The sequence below is a fragment of the Polyodon spathula genome, chromosome 13 (genome assembly GCF_017654505.1).
Source record: "Polyodon spathula isolate WHYD16114869_AA chromosome 13, ASM1765450v1, whole genome shotgun sequence".
NCBI classification, from domain to species: Eukaryota; Metazoa; Chordata; class Actinopteri; order Acipenseriformes; family Polyodontidae; genus Polyodon; species Polyodon spathula.
In genome coordinates, this window is record NC_054546.1 from 41,970,326 (window position 1) to 41,990,317 (window position 19,992).

At 40.7% G+C, this 19,992-nt stretch overlaps 1 protein-coding gene across 3 annotated transcripts in view; it reads left to right on the forward strand.

The window, feature by feature from the left end:
- Nucleotides 1-4,897: 4,897 nt before the first annotated feature.
- LOC121325964 (guanine nucleotide-binding protein G(o) subunit alpha) overlaps nt 4,898-19,992 on the forward strand; it is a 71,824-nt gene continuing 56,729 nt past the window's right edge. The window contains exons 1-2 of one of the 3 annotated variants that reach the window (XM_041269062.1): nt 4,898-5,414; nt 5,650-5,692. In XM_041269062.1, the coding sequence (XP_041124996.1) occupies nt 5,297-5,414; nt 5,650-5,692 (161 nt within the window). In that variant the 5' untranslated portion in view covers nt 4,898-5,296. The remainder of the gene's footprint in view (nt 5,415-5,649; nt 5,693-19,992) is intronic. The other 2 variants (XM_041269061.1, XM_041269060.1) reach the window with 2 other exon arrangements.

Below are 19,992 nucleotides of genomic sequence, written 5' to 3' on the forward strand. Positions count from 1 at the left end.
GTACTGAAAACACAAGATCCAAGTGCTGCTTCACTCAATATAAAGCATTGTGCACTTGTACTGAAAACACAAGATCCAAGTGCTGCTTCACTCAATATAAAACATTGTGCACTTGTACTGAAAACACAAGATCAAAGTGCTGCTTCAATCAATATAAAACATTGTGCACTTGTACTGAAAACACAAGATCAAAGTGCTGCTTCACTCCATATGAAACATTGTGAACTTGAACTAAAAACACAAGATCCAAACATTGCTTCACTCAATATAAATCCAGCAGTGGGTTTATAAATACAATACAAATGTGTTAGAATGAGAACCATCAGCAGAAAGTCAGAGTCCAAGCAAAGATGTTACACATTTTATTCACAAGAGGGACAAACATAGCTGAATATTTTATAGTGGAATAATATTACTCGTTATTGATCCTGACCTAACCCATTGAGATGAGAATGGATGCAAGTTTATCTTTTTGTCTGCTAACAACAGAGATCCCTGCCCTCACATTGCTAACAGAGATCCCTGCACTCACACTGCTAACAGAGATCCCTGCACTCACACTGCTAACAGAGATCCCTGCACTCACACTGCTAACAGAGATCCCCGCACTCACACTGCTAAGAGATCCCTGCACTCACCCTGCTAACAGAGATTAGCTATGTGTTTGTTTTTCGTCTTAAGGAATACACCATCAAGTTTCAGAGAAGCACCCGATCCACTGCTCCATCAGTCATAAGAGCAGCACACCACAGACAGCACAAACAGCATACGATATGGCTTTACTGGCTTAGCTCTCTTTCGGTTTATCTGGTCAATCCTCAGTCTTTGGAGTGGGTCGGGGTGAAGAGGAATTTAGCATGAATCTCCTGCACTGCACTCTCCTGCTATACATAATTCATTGGAGGCACTGTCTGCACTGGTCCTGGGGGTACAGCTTACAGTACTGCTGCTTCCCAGTGCACAAAGGAGTTCTAAAAGGTTTGGAACACTCTCATCTGTATCTGTGCATCACAGCAACACTGCACAGAACTCAGAAGCTGTCAAAACTCCAAATTCCGGAACAGCATCCAGTAAAGCTGTGATTGTAGGAGCCCCCTAGTAACCTGTCCTGTGATGGGCAGTGTTTTCTTGGCACAAGGAAATGCACCTCATCGTAGTATAAATTATTCACAGGGTGGCTAGAAGTAAGTGCTTTGAGTTTCTTCATCACTGCGATCCTCTGGACCAGCCCCAATGGAGTGCCATTCCCTGGAAAATCAGACATGCCCCTCCTGCCTCGCAGGATCAGGACAACGGCATCACCAGAGATGAACTCTATTGATTATTAAGAGTTTTGCCTCAGCGGTGACTTGTTTTTACCTAAATACGTGAGTTTATATTTATTTTGGTACTCGATGTCCATTGCATGTCATGTCAGATTAATGCCTGCAAGATTAAAAAAAGCTTCAATGCTATGGTACTGCTGTGTGTGTGTCTCTTTAAAAGTAAAACATATTATACAGAAAATACTCTGAAAAAAAGCACTTTGCCAGCCGACTAATGAAATGAAAACCATTCTCTAAGTGTGTTGTTTGGAAAGGTGCCAGACGGCCCCCAGAAAGCATGAACATGAGTGCCTGGTGAAATACTGCGCTGGGAAAGGGCTCCAATTACTACCCCTTAGCATGCAGTAAGCAGCAGTGTGCTTTTTAATGAATGTGTGGCACTGCAGCTCCACATTGCTGTTACATGCATCAATCTCACTTCAGGAGGAAATTTCCAATCTCTAAACCTGCTTAAACATGCGCTGTGGTAGCCATTCATTCAGAGGAGTGCACCAGAGCCAGCAGATCTTGGGCACCAGTGCTATGTTGATATATGTCTGTGTACTTGTCAGATCTTCTATTTCTGATCAACCTTATGATCTTCATTGATAGTTATATGATCTTATCTTGCTAAGAGTAACTTCAAGCAGGGGTTCATTTGTGTCGAATCGCACTGGATCCCAGATCTGGTACCTTTTTAGCATTTTCAGATTAAAATTAAATTAGGTTGAAAGCATTTTTAAAGGCAGTAATACTGTTTAACTGTTTATACACGTGTAACAAAAAAAAAGAACAGTGAGTAAGCTAGTCGTCAATGGTTGATAAACAGAAATTACACGTGACTCGATATGATTCCAGTTCGAGTTATATTTACACATCACACCTGCTCTGATCTGCAGTGGCAAGTTAATGAGGTCGGATCTATCTGTAAAACTGAATTGCAGTGAGGTTTGTCAGGCTGGCACTGAGCAGTTTTACAGTTATTTTATACAGTAGTTGTATAAAGACGCACCTATCAGTGCGCTATTTGGAAAGTGAATTCCTGATGTTTTTTACTCAACACAATCCCAATTTGAGTCTCCATTTGGCAGCTTTGATTTTCAGTGAACAGGAAGCCAGATTATGAGGGAGGGTGCGGTCGAGCGCAGCGCTGTCGAGGGATTGTGATAAGCAGCATGCTCCTTCATTCACAACTCGGATTTAAAGAACGTCCCTCCCCCACAGTTCAGTTCCTGTATTAGCAGCAAAAATACAACAGAGCGCAATGCATACAATGCAATTACCAGCATATAATAAAATACAAAATCTGTTAAATTCTGCAGCAAATCACTTCTAGGATAATTGCAATTACATTTCCATGTCAGTCCTTATGATAATTCCAGCCTTTGAGATTAATTAGGATGCATATGCCCCCCCTTCTCTCCCCAGCACTCTGCTGAAGCTCTCCTCAGGCACCACTTATTAGAACTTGTCAGATAGGGTGCAGCATCAGAGATAATCTACATGCATTACTAGTAAAGTAAAGAGGATTGGATGATCATTTCCCAGAAGAGGACATGCCCATGGAAGAGAATGGAGATCAAAATGCCAGTGGTATATTTAGTTGCTGCATGCTGTCTTACAGAGCCGTATCTAACATGATAATTCTCTGCTTAGTTAGGCGCACTTGGGTATCCTACCTAAGGGCAGTAACCTTTTCTATTTTTTTTGTTTTTTGTTAAATAGAAAATTCAAGTAATAAACTGCCATTAAAATGGATGCTGCTATTTTTGTACATGGAGCACAAAACTATTTCGATGTTATTCCTACCATCTACCTGAGGTTAAAAGTGAGTTCCCTGCCTGAACCACCACTTTGCTGAATAAGTGGTAACTTTATTAAGGCCACCCCCTTCCAAACTCCTGCAAGTATACCTTTAATAACCATTAAACCATGGTGTGTGTGCGTGTGTGTGTGCGTGTGTGTGTGTTGCCATTACAATATGATTTAGCCTCAGATCTTTTGAAGAGGGAGCACTGGTCTACGTGGAGTGAGGCAGCAAGAGAGACATATTGATTCGGAGAACAGAAAAGATCTTAACAGCTGCAAATTGTATCGATGAGTGACAAATTCAATTGTCTAGTGATAATGACGACTGCAAAGCCTACTGGAATCTAAGTGCATGGGCCCAATAGTCTAAACTGCTACAAGTGATCTGAGTTCTGATATCACATTTCAGTGATAGTAACAAACAAAGGCATTGCCATGTTTGACATGTTATATGAAAATGATACGAAAATTATGTACACTATGTAAATACCTTAACTATTGTATATGCAAGCAAAATGACTTTGTATAATAATACCAGCAGAAGACAAAACAATTTAGTCGGGTAGGTTTACTCGGAGAATCTACTGCACTGTAGTATAAGCTATAAATTGGTTTTTCTTTTCATCTGAGCTGGTTGAAAAGTCACATTGCGATTCCCGTGTGGAGTGAAGACGTTGCATTTCGGGAATAGACTGGGAAGCAGCTATGGGACTTCTTGGAGTTAGGGAAAGGGGCGCTGCATATGATGAATGCGGGGGGGGGGGGGGGGGGGGGGGTTGGGATCCACAGGCGGGATAAGACGTTGGCTGTCACGGGTGATACCGTGTGCTGCACACGAACAGCAGAACATTACACACGTTCAGTTTAAAATAAGAGGTATCCATTACCCGCTTTGTTTAAAATCCCCATGTTTGAATTTGTTATTTATCTCGGTGTGTGGGTGTGTTCCCTTATTAAAGTGTACTGCGGTGTTTTTTGCATGGTATTTTTGTAGTTCCACCGTGCTTCTCCCGTGGTTATACTATGCCTTTACCATAGATTACCCTGTCTCGCCATGTTTATTCATAATATCACTTACCATGCCTCCCTTTCATAATATCATTTACCATGCCATCCCTCTGCTTTGCCTTGCATTCATTGTGCTGTATTACACTATGCTATGGGAAACTCGAATAAGCGTCACTAGATCTAAACAGAGATCTTTACAGAACTTTAACTCAAGAGTTATTTTAAGATCGTTTTAACCAAGACAACAAATCTCTATGTTAAATCTTTGCAAGAAGGAACTCCAGTTCAGTGGTTCGTGCTTTAGGAACTTGCAAGGGTTTAATGTGTGTTTTTGTACCTGCGTTTGCACTGAATGTTTCATTGTTGTAAACTTACGGAGACGAATTGGCTAATATTGCGCAAACCTCGATGAAGCTGACACAGCCACATCTTATGAGAGAATATGCCTCGGCCGCGGGGTCCACATGTAGCACCGTCTCTCGGCTTTAGGTGGCACAGTATACTATAACTTGATTGCTACTGTGTGCAACTTTTAAACGGTGTGCGTTTTTATTTAAACATAAAAATTGGCGATGATTACGGAATCAATTTCGAATAACGATGAGCCTATTGCTTGCATGCATATATATATATATATATATATATATATATATATATATATATATATATATATATATATATATATATATATATATATAACCACACAAAAAACCCTGTCTCTTATCTATCACTATGTAAATTGTGTTCAGCTAACAAGAGCGCTGACTGGAGCATGCTCTCTCGCTCCGCTCCTGACGTCAGCGAGTGCAGATCCTGGCGCACTCTCCCTCTCCTCTCCATTGTGATCAGACGAACGATGCGATCGCTCGCAGCCATCGCCGCCGCCCATTAGACACCCCCAGCCCGAACGCTTAAGCGAAACCGACCCCGGAGAGCTCGCCCAGCCCAGTCCACCCCAGCTCTGTGCCAACAGCAGCCGAGTCAGTTTTTGATGCATTAGAGGAGAACTTGAAAGACGAAAGAAGACGAAAGAAGAAAGCAAGCAAGAAAAAGAAAGAACAGAGAGCGAGCGAGAGAGAGAGAGAGAGAGAGAGAGAGAGAGAGAGAGAGAGGAAAGGGGCTTGCTGGTTTTCATATCTTGTGTATTTGGAGAGTGAGCCGAGGTTTTGATAACCATGGGATGTACACTTAGCGCAGAGGAACGAGCTGCCATGGAAAGGAGCAAGGCGATCGAAAAAAATCTCAAAGAGGACGGAGTCAGCGCTGCAAAAGATGTCAAATTGCTCCTGCTCGGTAAGGCTTTCATTAATATTATGAATATATTACTGTTTAATAATAAAAATACATAAACAGCCTTGTTCAATTTGAAAGAAATGAACTGAAATCTCAGCTCCTTGTTAGCAGTGTCTGGACGGGAGACCACAGTCCCTGCGTGCATTAGCACAGCTGCTCCTTCCCCTGTAATTCTCCTTCATCTCCTTGCAATGCACACACTCACAGCTTTTTATTTTGTGTTTTATCCCAACAGGGGCCGGTGAATCCGGGAAAAGCACCATCGTAAAGCAGATGAAGTAAGTGCTTCTGGCTTAGCTCCTATATTCGGCTCTTACTAATATATTGGCTGTGATTTTTTTTTTTTTTTCTCCTCATCCCCCCCCCCCCCCCCCCCCCCCCCCCCCCCCCCCACACACACACACACACACTCCCCTGCTATTCTAGATTGGATGGTTAATGCCTATGTCCGCCATATTTATCAGGGAATGATGATCTTTCCCATTGATCGGGTTTTTACCTAAGCTCTATACATCGATTTCTGTTTGGGAAATAACAACTCAATGCAGATCGACCGAGTTCCGGTTATGGTTACGCGCGTGTGCTGTTCACAAGCGTTGGTGCTGAAAATGTAGTGCGTGTATATATATATATACCTTGTTTTGCGTGCATTTTTGTGTTGCACTGTACTGTATATGTATAACGTGAACAGGGCATATGTAGCCCTAGCGTGATCCATTAAAAGACAGCCCTGCTAATTAGGTGTGATGCCTTGCTTTTGTCATTCAGCTCTTTCCATTTCTTTCAATTTTTTTCCAGTGTTTGATCGCCTGGCACAGGTGGCAGGGTTAGCGCGCTGGCATTTATTAAAGGGCTGTGTGTAAAGGAGACAGATATACACGCCATTTAAAAAAAAAAAACCTTTATCAGGGATTTCAGAGAGAGGTTTTTTTTTTCCTTCCCCCAATTATTTTGTCAAGAATTTAGCTGGTGATCTTCATATATATATATATATATATAGTTGCTGTAATAGAATTTATATCATTGATAAAGGAACAGTTGCTTGGAGACCATTCCCTACGTTCGGCCATTTTCAATGTTTTTTGTTTTTTTGTTTTTTTTTTTTTATATTATTTATTGCATTTAACGTTTGATTTTAAGATATAAAGAATGCTTTACGACAGTTTCTATTTTATTTATTTATTTGCTGTGGCAGCCTTAACCATAAATTGCTTAGTTACTAATTATCGGTTTGCTAAACACAAACAACAACTGTAAAAACAAAAAAATAATAATGTAAAAGCGAAAGGGCGTTTATATATTTTTCATGGGTTGATTATTATGTCCACATTGTCAAGACATGCATATACATTATAGACAATCAAGAAAAATGCATTGGCTTGTTGATTAAAAAAAAACAAATCTTGTTGCAGTAATATTCTGCAAAATCTTTAATTTTATAATTTTTTTTTTTTTAACGGGATATATTAAAAAGCACGCGTTTCAGCACCTGTCAGTGAACCGAGGTGTAAATGAGGCTTTGGTGTGACAGCGCGGTGCTGGTGTCAGTTCTTGGCGAATCTGTGGATTTCAGGCGGTTTTGGTGATGGACAGCGCCCAAGCACACACTTTGCACTCAATCGTTTAACGTCGGAAACGTTCGGCTGGAAGAAACAAACGAGGAGCGGATTTCCACTGCATTCGGAGACGCTCGGGTATGTTCGGCTTGCCTTTGCGTTAGGCCAGGGGCCGCTCGAGAGTGGGGGAAACCTGAAGTATGCGGTGTGTGTTGATGGAAAACACCGTTTTAATTTGCGATAGGTATATAGAGCAAATGGTAACCTGTGAAGAGGGGTGGTGATGGTTGCAGATGTCAGCCAGCGAGCATGTCCAATCAGTGACAAAGGGTAAACGGCTGTTTCGGGTGTGTTTTTAAAAATGATGTCTCGGTGCACCAGTAATTGACCGTTATTAAGAACACAGATAACGTTATGCAGTATCATTAAAGTGTTGTATGCAAATGGCTGTATTTGTAAACCGAACTAGTGGATTACCATACATGAAGCCACACTGGGCAGTGTTTTCAAAAGTTCGTAAATGATAGCTGCTGTGTTAATCAACAAATCGTCGTTTAGCATTGATTTTGCCATTTTCAAGAGGTCGTCATCACTATCTCGTTATTAAATAATGCTAACCTGATGTTGATTTACGATTTAATGTTAATATCTTAACGAGCAGGGCTTCTTGCGACTATTTAATTTGTTTGCGTGGGAATTTAAAAGCAAATCTGTGTTAATTGTTATAATTTATCATGAGTTAATTTGCGCTTTGAAAAGAGGGTTTTAATTAACGAAAGACTGTAACTCATGAAACAGGAATTTAACAGAGCGCGAGTGTGACGCAGACGATACAGAGACTACCTGGATAATTCAGTATTTATAGTTATGGAAATGTGATGGAGAGCACTAATGTGATGGAGAGCACTGACCTGGGTTTTGCATATTTGTAATATTGTCAGACTCCCCTCACACAGTGTACACTCTCACCTTCACACCTATTATAACCAGTTCTTATAATACTGGAAGTGTGCATGCATTCTATTAGGGTTCAGTTTATCGCAGAGGCGAGCAAACATTACCAGAAAATGCACGATTAGAGGAATTCACCGAACAATTAACTATACACAAATTGTGAATTGGGTTGGGGAGTTCTATTGTAATATTTAAAAATTTTAATATATACTAAAATAGTCACAGAAGTAGATGTCATCATAAGAAAATAAATTCCAACCAATACAGAGAGATGGCTTACCCCCGCCCCATCCAAAATATAAATATATTTTTTAAATATGCTTTTTCAGAGTTGGGTTTCATTATATTCAAGGAACTGGTGCAGCCTGTAGTATTTTTTCTATTCGTTATGCACATCATTTAATTGGATTTTAATCATTAAAAAAGCATTGTCTAAATAACATGTAACATTGCTGGGAGGAGCGCCTGTCTTTGGATAACGTGACCGCGAGCACTAGAATACTACAAAGTTGTCGTTGTTGTTGTTGTTGTCAGTGGATGTGCAGTGGATCCCCTCCTCGCGGCTGATGAGTTAATTATACTGAGATCAGCATGAGACCTGCACTGACCTCTCCACTGCACAGCTTGCTCTCCCCTTTAATTGGAAGACATTCATCTTTGAACTGTAGGGTTTGCAGTTGGCTTGCTTTTCCATTCAATTCAATGGGCTGTGCTGCTAATTCATTACTGATTCAAGTCCTGTATTTGAGCCCGTTGAGTAAGCAGCACTGGAGAATAGCGTAAACCTTGCAAGATTTGAAACTAGTGATCGTTTGGGTCAAGGGTGAGTGTCATGCACTGACCCATCTAACAGTCTTTCTCTCTCTCGCTCTGCCTGCATGATTCATTTATTACATTCAGAGATTTCCTCCTTTTAGCTGTGATTTATATTCCATTGATAAATTATTTAGCACAGATAAATTTTAACCAGCCCTTCGGGCACCCTCTGTTTTCTGTAACCTCTACCGGCCTGGGGAGCAATCCTTTTCAAACTAAACAAATAAACAAAACAACTGGTCTGAATTAATATGAACCCACAATTATAACATACGTCTTGGGTACTTTACCAGGATCAACACACCTAGCGTTGTGTTGAGGGGAAAACTGTCATTTTAAATGCAGAGGCAATTAATAGGACCACCTGGACCCATTGCAGTCTTAGAACTGAAGTGTAACAAAGAACAATCTGTATTCTCAGGGAGATGCAAAGTACAATCAGTAGTCTCAGGTAGATGCAAAGAACAATCTGTAGTCTCAGGGAGATGCAAAGAACAATCTGTATTCTCTGGTAGATGCAAAGTACAATCAGTAGTCTCAGGTAGATGCAAAGAACAATCTGTATTCTCTGGTAGATGCAAAGTACAATCAGTAATCTCAGGGAGATGCAAGTACAGTCAACATGCAGCCTGTTTTAGCGCTGTCTCAGTCGAGCTGTTAACTGTTAGACTGGAATTATTTTTGCAGAGGTGAAGAAGGAACTTGTTATCATGTCTACATGAGAACAGGACAAAAAATCTGTTACATGTTTCTACACAACCTCAGACTGGGACCTAGGAGTCTCGTGAGATTCCAACATGATTTCCGATGGCGCATGCTAACATAGGAACAGCGGGACCTCAAGGGTTAAGCCAGCTTTTTCATAGTGATATTTAATTTTTTGAATGTCTCAAGCCTTTACCAACTCCCTGCTGATCTTTTAGCCAAACAGGTTACATAAAAGCATTAAAGCTTATTGGCTGGTTGGGAAACAGTTTTAATGTGCTCTGCATGTGCATGTGGAGATGGCACAGAAGTCAGTTTTTCATATAGGTTTGTCGTGCCGCTCCCAGTTCAAAGAACCAGACTGCTCTGTTGGCATTTTACTTATTGATCCTGTTTTAAATGCTGTCAATGTATCAGGCTGATTTGAAAAGTGTTTTGGTTTTTTTTGTGCGGTACTGAAATAGTTGCATAATAACTCATGCTGAATCATTTTAAAGGTGTTTGACTCACATTATACTTTAGAGAACTGTTTTTATAATGATGATTACTATTACAGTATTGTCTGCTTGTGACTGCTTGTGACTCATTGCTATGTTGTGTAGCGCAATTAGGATTTCAGAAGCCAGAATCGCCCTTCCTTTTTTAACTGGTTAAGCTGAGTGAACATGAAGCCACTTTGTGGCTTGGACCTTGGTTTCAGGAGACTAGGTTTCAGGCCACTGCACGGCACACCAGGGGAGACTTGGGGTTTGAAACAGCAAGGTTGCCTCAAACTAGGTCTCCTGGACCCAGGTTTCAAGCCACTGTTCCTGAAGTGGCTTTGTGTTCCCTCAGCTTAACTTACACAGATGGGGATGTAAGCCGATTGCGAATTTAACAAATGTGGAGTTGTATATTGATAGTTTAATTGTCTCTTTGTTCAATCTGGTTAAGAAACCGGAAGCTTTTAATGAGCTTGGGCCCTGCCTGAGGTTGTCAAAACATCCCACGTATTTTAAGGGGGTATGGGGAGTTTACCCCTCCCCAAACATCTGCTTCATTCCCTTATACACTTACTGACACAAAGAAGAACTAGTGCCCATTTAAAAGATATGTCAGGGCAATTAACTCTTTCAGCATACATTTGATTACAATAAGTAAACACACTGTATGAAACTTGAAATATGGACATTTGCTTCGTACTTAGAAAACTAGCTTCTGTTATTTTAATATTCCTGCATGTTTCAGCTTTGCAAAAAGAAACCCATTATTTGTTTATTAGATGTCTCTCTATATTAACACAAAATTATTAAGTGTCATAATTAAACAGTAGCTGTAATAGGTAAAGAAGAAATTGCCACTTTGTTATGAAAGCAAGGGGATACAACCCATCTGTAACATATCAACAGATATTAATCCCCTCTGCTGCTGCTTTACTGGAGTCCTGCTGAAAGCTGGAACGGCTCCTAGTTTTCATTAATTAATAATAAATACAATTTTGGATAATCAATATCCTTTTTTCAGTTATTTCTAAGAGACTACGACCAAAAGTTTTGCATCACCTACAATTTTAGGATTAAGACATAATCATATATACTTTAGATAGATAGACAGATAGAAATATATGCATTTGCTGCATATTTATACATTTGTTTACAGTTTAAAATCACTGAAACTGTGTTTTTTTGTCTGATGTTGCATGCACAATGCTCATTTTCATTTTTGACAAATGTAATGAATGTTGCCCACAGTCTTTCCATGTACCACAGATCAGTCAAAGGGCAATGCATGCATACCTTCTTGTTGCATTTAGCAAGTATGTGAATATATTTCCCAGTGTCTTTCTAAAACTGCTCATCACTGTCTAAGATCTTGCATGTTGCAGACATGAACCCTTATCATACGTCTCCAGACCTTAAAGTCACTCACTTGATCTGACGTACTTGTCTCCTACACTAAGTGCCTGTCGATGCTCATGCATGAGTTTTGCTGTGCAAGATGATTAAGGTGCTGTATTGTAAAAGGTCCTGGGAGACATGCTGGTTACTGCAAGTGGGATGTGAATTGTACAGCTCTTAATCCTGTTGTGGAAATGGATCTTGATGACCAGCGCCCTCCCCTCCCTCCTCAAGTGAGATATGTACAATAGCGAGAATCGTTTGTAAAGCATTTCTCAGTAGAGTAGATAATATGAGTCCTGTGATGGGAGTGTTATCTATGCTTTTTGTATACCTGTACCATTGCGTTTTGTAGCAGCCTTTCCATTCATTGAATGCTCTGTTCTGTTTGCTTTTGGGTTACTTACACATTGTTAATACAATATTTGACATTGCTATGTAGCAATGCAAAGTTTATTGTTATTTTCACTTACATTGCACCCCTGCATTGTATTTTGTCCCAATTCAAATGTATTCATTTTGTATTCCCTACAGTCACTAATTCATGTACACTTTTTTTGTTGTCCCTCAATCTCAGCGCTCTTACACATTTGGGACACTGGAAATGTATCAGTAATTTCATGCCACGCTCTGGTCTATACATATGTCTGAGCTTCCAGCAGCACACATTTTATTCTGATTTCAAAGGTTTGGTATTTGTTTTTGTCCTGTATACAAAGTGCAGTTACAAGAGAGGTCCCTCATAGAAAGCTTAGCTGTTTATAGTCACATAAGAGAAACTAACCATCAAATGCCATCTGCGAAAAAAACTAAACAAAAAACAAGCAAACAAAAAAACAACTGCTTCTGTACATTCTCATAAGCCATGATTGGAAGCTGTCAAAAGTTGCCCTTATTTTGTTGCTTACTTGTTCTAACAAGGTGGGAGAAAGAGGCTACAGCCCCTTGGAGAATATATACAGTACAGAACACTGTGTCTGCCATCATAGGATGGTCTTATTAATTTTAAAAAGGTGTATATGTTAAGAAGATCTCATTTGTTGAGACCCCAGAGAGTTTAGGTTGGTTTTAAAGCATCTCAAAAAAAAAAACCAAGATGTTGTTTGTATCGTACCAATGCAGCTACCAAAGCATTCATTTACTCAACCATTGCATTGCAGTTGACGTTCATTTGGGAAAGTCGGGATTAACAATTTTTAAAATATCTATCTGTCTATCTATCTACAAACAGTGCTATTCCATTGGAATTTGCTGTTCATGATTTGTGGCCATTATTTTAAACTTGTCTTCATTTTATAGTATATATAAATTAAGCAATTCATGGGATGATCCAGTTCAAAGAATATGGTTTTGCAGCTGACAATTTGAAAGTGACGCCCGCATGTTGTAGCACTACAGAATTCTCTATTGTGCGGGCAGCCACATCACAAAGCCCTCCACACACGGGGGCTTCATTGGCACATGCACTCCCTCACACAGGCAGGACTGGCTCAAGGCATGCCGTCCCATACAGAGCCACTGGCTGTGCTCTGCAGGCTACCACATGGGAATCAATAGAGATGATGGCACTGGTTTCGAGGGCTGCCTCTCTGGCACTCACTCAGTATGGAAGGCTTGATTTATCTCTGCTGATGCGAGTCTGGAGTAAAAGCAGCCTATATAGGCATTGAGCTCTGAGATGAGCTGTCTGTAATGAGGTAGTGTGACATTTTCCAGCCCCTCCAGTCTCCACCGCTCTCTCTCTGCATGGGTCCTCTGTATGACCCGTTTATCAAGAGAATAATGTACTCATATAAAAAGCCTGGGCCGGCACTATTAATAATGAATTAAGAAAATGCATAAAAAAGGCACTTAATTTAGTTTAGCTTGGCATTGCAATGGTCTGTTATAATAAGGTCAGCAATCTTACGCCAATGATTGGATTATCTAGATTTTTGCATACTGTAACCCTGTGTCCAGATCAGCTTGTTTTCAGAGCAGCTGCTCTGCTGTATGCTTAATGTTGGTGTAACGTCAAAGTTATTTTAGTCCTTACATTCAGAAGGAGGAGGGTGGTTCACTTCACAGAGATCTTAAGGGGACCAGACTGGAGTGGTTGAGATCCAGCTGCCTGATATTGAGTTATTATAGTACTTTCTATTTAGTCTGGCTGGGGCACATTCCTATATGGGTGTATATAGAAGTAAGATTCCATGGTCTGTGGTTTCTTAGTACCGAGTAACAGCCATGCCACTGGAACTTGCATGAATTTACAGCCTTGTTTGATGCATTTAAGGCACTAAGGTTTTACTTGTGTAGGAGTTTGCTTTGTTACATTGTTATGCACGTGTTCACCAGGGCTACCTCTAATCAATTTAAGAGCGCTGTCTGCCTCGTGTTTTTCGCATCAAAAAGGCATCCACTGTCGAAGAGAGAAGGCTTTTAGAATGATAGACTCCTTGATGTGATATTATAAAGGAAATCTGTAATTAAAGAAAATGTGAAAATCCTTTCAAACCAGTAGAATGTTCATTTTCCTACGCCTCTGTTCTGTTTCAGAATACATAGCTGTTCTTGACTCTAGAAGTAACAGGAGAGTTAACGCACAGTTTGCTGTTTCCCTTTTCCCATTGGAATAGTAGCTAGAGAACTTGAATTCGTTTTACGTGGTGGCACTCCTAGTCGGAAAACCACACGCAATTCAGTGCCGTTGGCGCGGGGCACATATGCAGGCATCCTGAACTGCTCATTCACCTCTTAAAATGCTGTCCTTCCAGGGCAGGCTTGGGGCATGCTCGTGGGGCAGTGGGGGAGGAGGGCGCTCACACCACTGCTGTGTAAATTAGCAGAGTGGACGTCAGTCTCCAGCGCTTGCATTCGTATCACAGCTCATCACAAATTAAAAGCACTAAACCAGGCAAGGAGCTGAACTGCAAGTGTCAGAATCTCAAATAGATGGAAATGAAGGAGCTGGCTAAATAAATGTAGCTGATTTAAATTAGAATTTTAGGGCTGGGATCAAAATTAAAAAAGGCTCTGTGACGGTTTTGTTTTTCATTGCCTGCTGAAACAAAGTAGCAGATCCCTTCTGGAGTGTGTCATGGAAGAGAATTGACTGCTAAGGTGGTGGCAGCTTATAGATTCACAGCTGCATTACTTGAGACCGGTTTTAATTAATGAAGTATATTAGGCAGGGTGTAATCACTCTAATCCTCATTCGTGAGGTCTGTTGATCAGCAATGGCTGCTAACCTTAATGGGCAGAATACGCTACTTGGACTTATTTATCTGGACAACAGCCAACCGAGGTCATTAGTAGCAGTAGCACCAGTTTAAACAAGCAGAGAGCAGGAGCCATGACTGGGTGTGTGGAGAGACAGCTGTTCAAGACACACGAAGTAGAGTACTTTTTAAATGTAGTGTGTTACATCCTGTTTTGGTTTAGTTTATTCACTTTGTGCCCGCAGCTCCAGCACAGGCACATCTCAATAGAGCAAGCACTAATACCAAGAGAGACCTAAGTGGACCGCAACCTGTGCAACGTGCTGTTATGTGTGTTCTGTATGGTTCTCTGGAGTTGGCAATCCGATGCTTAATATTCCAGCAAGGATTGATTCTGCATCGCACGGTCCACCAGAGCCCACAGTCAGCCACGAGGAGTCTTTTCAGAAGCAACTCTTGCTGGAGTCTCACTTTGGAATCATCTGTCTTGCTTTCATTCAGATCTGGCTGTGAATCGCATGGCATTCAACTGTTCATTTTGACACCCCTACACCGCTAAAATACAGGCTAACCCGAAAATGGAGTATCCACTTAAATGGGTTGGTGATCTGCGATCCCAGTTCTGCGAACCCTGAAGCAGTGAATTATCTCGTGTTACCTGTTAAACCTGGAGTGGAATGGCCCTCCAGGACCGTGACTGGGCATCCCTGACCTAAACGATATACACTTAAGTGGAATAGACTGTGTTTGTAATCTTCCAAGATCCTAGACAGAAGGAGTCCATTCCACGATTTAGTGCCAACACACATCTGATGTCTATTAAATATCCTGATTGCAATTTATGGCCACAGATTATAATTGAGCAAATCTGGGAAACTATTCTTAGGCAACTGGGGGAGGGGGGGGGGGGGGGGGGGTCCATCATAACTGCTTAACTGCAACATCTCCTAAAATAATGACACTTTGGCTTTGGGGTTACCGGTCTAGCCTATGCCAGTATCTGCCACTCACATAATTCAAGTGGTTGTGTGCTTGCTGGTGCTATGTGACACAAATCCAGTCCTTTGTGAAGGGGAAGTGGTGTGTGTAGTAGGAATTGTGTCACAACCCTGCAGCATAAGTTATTGAGAATATCAGAATCCGTGGCTTTATTGAAGCTGTACATCTGTATATCAGTGTGGCAGGATTTTAGCATAGCAGATTTTAAATACATAGAAAAGCTATTCTAGTTGAAACATTCTTTTAGCATTTACCCTTTTACACACATCTAGAGAACAGTGCACTGTGCAATTGTGAGTGTATCACAATCTTTTTTTTTTTCTCTAAGCGTTTACTTTGCTGGTGCACTGCGGAAAAGCAATCAAAGCAATGACTCGTTGTGACTGCCTTCCGTACAGGGCTGGGGTGTGAGTGTTTGTGTCAGGGTAGCAGGGAGCTGCAGAATGTAGGTGTGATCTGGGAACAGAGAGAGTCTCATAGACAAAGACAGAAGCCATGGTATCACTACCCAGTGTCACCCCTTAGTGAAATGACGGTATTATTGGAACTGGCAGGGCAATCGCTGCTTGGCACTAAGAGCACCAGGGCCTTTTGTGCTCCGAGGCAGCTTTGTTCTGAAGGGAGTCATTGAATCAGTGTGGCTGCAGAGCATCGACGGGCTGTTATGACATGAGCATTTACAGCGCTACCCGTTCCTCTAACCAGAGCAAATCTGGAAATAAGAATCCCATTGGATAGCAGTGTGATCCGTTTCTGGGTTTAACTAGGAGTTTAATAAGACACACCTGAGCTTGTTACCCATACACTGTGGCCAATCAGGCTCATAGTAAAACCTGGAGTGGATGAAACTGCTGTGTAATCTCTGAGTCTTATTTCCATCCCTGAAGTACACAGGGTGCATAGGCTGTAAGAGGAGATAACGATCTTCAGAGTGGATAAAATCTGAGACAAAGTTGAGGGTGCTGTACTTGCGACATGATCAAGAGCCGTGTGTGTCTGTGTGTCTGTGTGTCTGTGTGTGTGTGTGTGTTTGTTGTTTGGCTTCCCTGAGCTTGAACAGTGTTTAAATGCAGTTTTATATTTCTAGCCTCCCGCTGCTCGCTGTTTGGTGTAGCACCTGAGTAAGAGAAGGGTTAGAAAGCATTAGTGAGGGAGGGAGGAAGTGGGTGTGACTACAGCTGAAACTATAATGTGTAATGTAAACAAACTGAGCAACATGTCTGGTTCCTATTAAAGCAGAAAACTAAACATTTGCCCAGGACTAATAATTCAGTGTCAGAATTGCACATGTTGGTTAGACAGCTTTAAAATGGCCTTTTTCAATCATGGTGTTGAAATGGATGACAGCCACCATTGCAGTCGCATTCAAAGAAAGGGTTAATGTAGCAGAGTTCCTGTAAAGAAATCTCATTAGTATTCAACAGCACTGTGCTCCGAAATCTATTTCAGTTGAGCTGATTTTAGAGAGAATGTTTTTCGACACCAGATTTGGTAAAAGCTACTGCTTTTTTATGTGTTATGTAGAACTTTTTGTTTTTGTTTTTAGCGGAGCACTTGACTTTTGGTATATATGAACCTTGTCCTATGTGGCCCAATTTATAGATCCAGCTGTGTTGTGTGCCTCTGCTCCCAAATCCTGTCATTTGGTAAACCATGGTGTGATTTATATACTGTCCCTTTGCAGTGCCTGGGCAGTTCATTTGGTTACCATGCTCATTTCAAAGCTATAATTTAGTGCTTGGAGGAGCTTCCAGTTATTTCAAGTCATATTTTAGAGAATTTAAAAAGAAATACAAATTAAGATCTTCTAAAGACAGAGCGTATTACAGCTGACCCTGGTTTCTAATGTCATGCACTGCTGTTCTGGAACTCTTATCCTAGCAAAAAAAAATAAGGAATTGACTCTAAAATTAATGTCTCTTCTTAACCTAGGCACAGTCTGATTTAAAAAAAAATAAAAAAAATGTTGTAACACATGCCAGTAAGTGAACATGTTTAAGGTATCTATTTATTTATGGTATTTATAGAGTATGGGTGTATAATAGCAATGAATTTTTTGTAAGACCTCCTCATACACTAGGCTTAAAAACAAAATACTGCTGAAATATTTCAGTGATTTGTTAAATTCACTGCTCGGCCATGTTGACAGCAAGTCTTGTACAGTATTTTCCTGTATAAGGGCCCATCATTAATTCACTGTTTTTAATATTAGGTCAGGGAGTTCTATATTTCTGTGTGAATTAACACACCAAGGCGAGTTCCTAATATATTAATGTGTAGCAAACTCTTTATGATATGCCTGTGTGCATGTTTAACCCTTAATCTGAATTACTGTGTTATATTAAAGCTGTGTTTGTGGCACTTTTGTGGTGCAGCTGCTATATAGCCCATCAAACTACTCCCAGACAGGAGGAAGAGGACACTCCCCGGCAGTAACAATCATGCAGGGGGTTTTATTGGGTTAACATTTCAAAACAAACATTTAACAAACGCTATGAATCACACCTCTAGAAAATGACGTACTGTTAATAGCCTAGAAGGATATTGTTAGTGTAATTAAAAAACAATTAGGTGCAGATGCAAGTTCTGAAAAGGCTAAAAAGACCCACCATCCATCCCACACTCAGAGGGTTATTACCCCAACCTGGCACTCATACACAGGGGACCGAACCGATTTCATCTGTTATACTGGATATACTGAAAAACAGAATGACCAGTCAAGACCTTTTAAAAAATGTTTTATCTTAAGCCTTGGAAAATTAATGTTGGCAGGGATGTTTTGTTTTGCTGTGTGTATCCTGTGGTGGAAGGTGACTGTCAGTGGAGAGTCTTAGGAGGGTTAGTAGCAATCCCAGTTTGGGAGGGGTGTCCAGAGAATGACTCCAGAGAGACAGAAAGTTCTGCGAGAGTGCTTGTTTCTCACTGTAGTGCTCTGCACAGTGTCTCCTTCTTTTGACAGCTGGTTTTCTCCGAAGCAGCACTAGGAGGAAGAAGCCAAGTTTTTAAAGGCTGCAAAAAAAAAAAGAGAGTAAAAAAAAAGTCCTTTTTCTCTTTCTTGTTTCTTTTGCCCTTGTACTGTTCCACCAACACTCTAAAATGAAGAGTCCAGGAGGGCCTTGGACAGCTGGCTTGCAAAGAGGTTTATTATTATTTGTTGAATGCAATAATAGTGCTAAACAAGTGAAGCCATTATTAGAAGTGTGCTAGATTGTGTGAAATACACACATGCCCCTCACATTTACAGTATTCCGGAATAAAAAATAATATAAACCCAATGAACAGGACTGTGTTCTCTGCGGTCTGCTGAAGGAGTGTGCGGATAATGACGCTCTGTCTCCTCCGTGTTTGCTTGTGTCTTTGCGTCTCCTTGGTTACGCTGCTGAGTGTCTCTGGCTGGAGCAGTGTTTTGTGTATCAGCAGCAGAAGATGTTTTAATTCAAGAGAGGACGTGACGCACGGCATACTGAACAAGGCTGGGACCATGCCTCTTTTCGCACCTTCACTGCATCGATTTCCAATGCAACTAATGCATCAATGTCCTTACATTAAAAAAAGGAACCAAAACTAACAGAAGTAGTACATTTAGAGCTGAGTGAATAACTCCTGCATTATTAAAAACTATTACATGAATTAAGCAATTGGAGTCTGGAATAAGTTAAGGAATTGTTAACTTTATGGGATGAGGAGGAGGTGAATTCACAAATAGAAGGGCCGGTGCGTGATGCTGTACTTTATGGGCGAATTACCGTTGCCGTGAAAACGATCTGTTGACTGACAGGTTTGAAAGTTGTACTCACATGATCCCCTTTGGCTGTGTGAAAGGGTATGACAGTGTTAAACCGGCATAGATTGTGCAATTTCGTGCCTTGTGAATGGGTATTTTAGAGATGGCTCAGTAGAAAGTGTGAAAGTGGGTTTGGTGTCCATTTCTTATATTTGGTTTTTGTTACAATCTGCACAGACTTGCTGAAAACTGGCTTGCTTGGGAATTTGGCATTAAACAATTGTAAGTCACCATGTATAAGGGAGTCTGCTAAGAAATGTAATAATAATAATAATAATAATAATAATAATAATAAATAATAATAATAATAATAATAATAATCATTGATGGTTTATTAAAAAGTGAAGGCCGATTGCTTACTGGAATAAGACGAGTAGGTTGTGAGAACGCGGTACAGGATGACGAATTTGGTTTACTACTTAGGTTTCTTCTGCATCTGCTTTATGAAGTGTGAGCATAACCAGTGATTAAACTCATATGATAAATAACACTAGCCAAGACCAAATTGCTTTTTTTAAATGTTATTTGTTGTCAACTTTGCTGCTAGAATTTGCTGCAAGGTAGTACAACCTTGTAAGAAAGAACCCTTTGCAGTAGCACCCAGACAGAATTGGTCATTGCAACACATTCTAGGGACTGTATTCAGAAAGCATTAGCCTGCCTGCAGATGCGTAGAAATGCGATGAG